Source organism: Gavialis gangeticus, unplaced genomic scaffold, assembly GCF_001723915.1.
Source record: "Gavialis gangeticus isolate Ggan-Ray unplaced genomic scaffold, GavGan_comp1, whole genome shotgun sequence".
Taxonomy (NCBI): domain Eukaryota; kingdom Metazoa; phylum Chordata; order Crocodylia; family Gavialidae; genus Gavialis; species Gavialis gangeticus.
The window spans coordinates 9630291-9634375 of NW_017729019.1; the positions used below are offsets into that span (position 1 = coordinate 9630291).

At 51.7% G+C, this 4085-nt stretch overlaps 1 protein-coding gene across 1 annotated transcript in view; it reads left to right on the forward strand.

Annotated features, from left to right (window-relative positions):
* The first annotated feature begins 16 nt into the window (after positions 1 to 16).
* Positions 17 to 4085, forward strand: part of LOC109295097 (complement receptor type 2-like) — an 11620-nt gene continuing 7551 nt past the window's right edge. Inside the window, exons 1-5 of the mRNA XM_019513751.1 lie at positions 17 to 86; positions 337 to 504; positions 2770 to 2795; positions 2841 to 3126; positions 3566 to 3592. Coding sequence (XP_019369296.1) covers positions 17 to 86; positions 337 to 504; positions 2770 to 2795; positions 2841 to 3126; positions 3566 to 3592 — 577 coding nt within the window. The remainder of the gene's footprint in view (positions 87 to 336; positions 505 to 2769; positions 2796 to 2840; positions 3127 to 3565; positions 3593 to 4085) is intronic.

The following is a 4085-nucleotide window of genomic DNA, read 5'->3' on the forward strand; positions in this document are numbered from 1 at the left end:
CGGGAACGCCGCCGCCATGCCCCGCGCCGCCCGTTGGGCTCCGCGGCTCGCCGCGCTGCTGCCCGCCCTGCTGCTGCCGCCGCTGGGTGAGTGCGGCGCCTCGCCCACCTGTCTGTCCCCTGCACGGATCTCGGCCCGGCCGGCCCCGTGTTGATCTCCAGACTCATTGGAAGCGCCCGACCTGTGCTGCTTTCCCTAGTCTGAGTCCTTGCAAATACGTTGGAGGAGTAAATCTGTAGTTTGTCTCGTTGCAAACGGAGTGGGGGCAGAAAACCCCGGTCGTTGCGGCTCTAGAGGAGCTCGTCACAGCTTTCTCTTGCATCTCTTTTCTTCCAGTGTCCTCGTGTCCGCGGATCGTGATCGCAAATGGGAAAGCGTCGCGCGCCCCTGGTCATTACGGCAAGTATTACGCTACGTGCAATGAGGGGTACCAGCTGAACGGGCCTTCTACCATCTACTGCTCTGAACAAGACACGTGGTCGACAATACCCACTTGTGACTTGAGTAAGTTGGAACGGTCACTTAATTTCTTGTCTGATTTTTTTTTTTTTTTTAATTTTTTAAATTTTTAATGAGCTTACGTGTTTTTTTTATAAGCCGTGCGCGCACTGAAGACGGGCACGTAGCTAAGGTATGTGGGTGCATAGCAGGCGCAGCTGGTGAACTGTGAGACAGGCAGAGCCTCACGCTGGAGCAGCCCTGCGCAGCTGGGGGCAGCGGGGGCAAGCAATCCCTGCGCGGCCCCGCTGTCCTCAGCTGTGCCAGGTGGGGCCCACTGGGAGAGGGAAGCGGGGTGGGAGCTCGAGTCGGCAGCCTGCCCCTGCCCAGGGTACAGTTCTGGGGGGCACGGGTCCCCTCGTGCCGCCCAGGAGTGCGTGCAGCAGCAAGGAACTCCCCCAGATTTGCTACCTGCAGCTCCAAGCTAGGGGAGCTCCAGTTCGCCCACCCTTCAGCACCAGCTGCGCAGTCCCAAGAATGAGCCCTTCCCCATCCCATTCTGAAAACCGGGAGCATAGCAGGGAGCCTGGCTCTTGCTATGGGAACCCTGCTGCAGGCTCCCAGCCTAGCTAGATTCCCCTCATCCCCTGGAACCAGCTTCTGTTGCAACTCAGAACAGTTTGCAAATACCCTTCTGAGGTGCACTTCCGCCTGCACCCTGCGTGCCATTAGAACAGGGACGGGCAAAATGCGGCCCGTGGGCACCCACCAACTAATTGTACCCTGCCTAGTCCGCACGTCTCTCTCCCATCCTTGTGGACGGAAGGGCCCGACCCAGGCAGAACACAGCTTCTGGGCTGGGCTGCTGCTGCCATTGCTGCAGCAGCCGGGGTACCTCCTCGGTTTCCCGGGCATCCCACTCGGTCCCGGCACCAGGCACGGGAGTGGGGGGAGAGATGCAGCTGGGTTGGAGCATGGAGCCTGCACCCAGTGGGGTATAGTGGGAGAGCGCACCTTGGGTAGATAGAGTGTGCGTGTAAGGGTGGAAGGGTGTGTGACCCACCCCCCACAGACCCCCGCCCACGGTGTACAGCCCCTGTGGATGGTGGCAGCAAGCGCTTGGGAGGTTCACGGCATGCACGGGCACTGCCACCTGGCAGTGCCGGCTCCAGCCAACAATGCTCATGGTGGCAAGGAACTTCCTGGGTGCTACTTTCTCTGCTGACTGATTAATGTGAAGCTGGAGATCAGGTTATTGTTGGAAGGGTCTCCCTGGTCAAGAGGTGGGTCTTAGAGAATTGGGTCCACATCTGTGTATTTCCAGCATCGCTCAGTAGTGTTAATTTTCCTTTTCTTCTGCAAGTCCTTGGCTGTTTCCATTAGTAGTGGGTATGATTCAGTGTCCTATCACCTCTCCAAAAACACTCCTGAGCAGCATGGATCTGCTCTGCAGGTTATAGCTGTTTGAGCTTTGGCATGGGTGACGGGATGAAGCTCAGATGCAGTGGGTGCTCCTGCCTGTCTGCAGTCATGAGCTGGTTCCCTCTGCAAAGTAGCTCATAGCTGTGGTTTTGCTGCTTCTGGGTGTCCAGGAAAGACGCAAGTTGTCTTCATTCTTTAAATTTCAGTCCCAGTCCATCCAAAAGGCTTAGAACAGCTCCCCAGCAGGTGGCATGTATTGTTCACCAGTAACGGGAATTCTTTCAACTCCATTTGCCTTTATTTATTCACATTCCTAGGGTTGATGTGCCTTAGGCACTTGAGCGTGGAGGCTTCTTGCCATGTTATTACCCTACTGCATGAAGCAGGGTGGGAACGGCGTACTGGGGAGTATGTATAAGGACAACACATCTGAAATGGTGGAAGTAACATCTCGGTCTGTGTGTGTTTCACCTGGGGGTGGCTGCAAAGCGATGCCTTGATCATCTGTCTGCCAAGTTCGGGGTCATAGGTGGACAGTGACTGTAGGAGCACTTGATCAAGTGCCGAGTGAGTCCTGGATACTTCTGTGATGCTGTAACACTTGGTGAAAGGGTATTTGGACCTCCAGATATCTCCTTTGAAGATGTTGGCATGGAGACATGCCCATGGCATGCAAGGCTGTCATTTTCTGGGGTTCACAGATTCATAGATGGTTAGGGACTGGAAGGGACCTTGCAGATCATCGGGTCCAGCCCCCCTGCTCCAGGCAGGAAGACAAATGGGGTCAAGTGAGGTGGGGTTGTTTCATACAAGCTTGTGAGACTATAAATTCAGGTAAGATTGGCCAGTTTCATGTTACTTGTGTTTTAGACAAAAAGTAATTTTTGGTTTGGCTTTTTCTTTTTTCAGTTACAACCACAGCTCTGCCAACCACGACTCCCTTGACCACGACTCCCTTGACCACGACTCCCTTGACCACCACTCCCTTGACCACCACTCCATTGACCACCACTCCCTTGACCACCACTCCCTTGACCACCACTCCCTTGACCACAATCTCAGTTACTGAACCTTTACCTACTCCAGATAATCAGACAGAACTGTACATTCCTAATGGAAGAATAATCGCTGGGCCAAAACCACCTTATCTTATTGGAGATAACGTTACAATTCAGTGTAATCCAGGCTTCACAATGTATGGGGAACCTAGGATTCAGTATATCGGTGGAAATCAATGGGAGCCTGGAATTCCATCTTGTCGGTTAAGTAAGTAAAAACAAGCAATTGCCAACACAGAAAATTGCAAATGACTCCCTTTGTGTGGTACTGTAATACTGTCTGTGGGTCAGAGATTTTTCCTGGGGTGAGGGTGGGAGGAAGAGGTATTCCTGGTTTTGAGAAGTCATCCATGCAAGTTGCTTAAGGCATTTTGAGGTTTGAAAGACAGCTTTTGCAATATTTGTAAAAAGAGAGTAGTTTAAGCTTACTAATTCCTTTGTTACCATAAAAGCCGTGTGGAAATGGGCTCACTACAAGACACACAAGTATGTGAAGGAGTTTCACGTGCCTTAAAAGACTTTTAACTTAAATCCACAAGAAGCATTTATCTGTAAGTTAATGAAGTCAAGATAAATCTATATTCCCTGTAATTAATTGGTATGCCTGCAGTTTTTATGATAATTAACTCACTTCATTTTTTTTGTAGATGTATTTGCCATCATCATCATTAGTGGTGAGTATTTTTTTTTAACTGTACAGGAGATGCAGTGAAACTTGTTTTATTTCCTATCTGTTTGTGCGGGATCCTCTCTCTTCCCATCTTCAAAAAAGGGAAGAGAGAGGACCTGGGCAACTATAGGCCCGTCAGTCTTACGTCTATCCTTGGGAAACTCTTTGAGAAGATCCTCAAGGAGCACATCTGTGATGGGCCGGCTTCAGGGATGATGCTCAAGGGAAACCAGCACACTTTCATTAGGGGCAGGTCATGTCAGACCAACCTGATTGCCATCTATGATCAGGTCACAAAGGCAATGGGTGCAGGTGTTGCCATGGATGTAGTCTTTCCGGACTTCAGCAAGGCCTTTGACACCGTCTCCCACCCCATCCTCATTAAAAAAACTAGGCGACTGTGGCACAGATGCCTACACAGTCAGATGGATTGCAGATTGGCTCAAGGGTCGTACTCAGAGGGTGGTGGTGGACGGGTCATAGTCGACCTGGGGGAA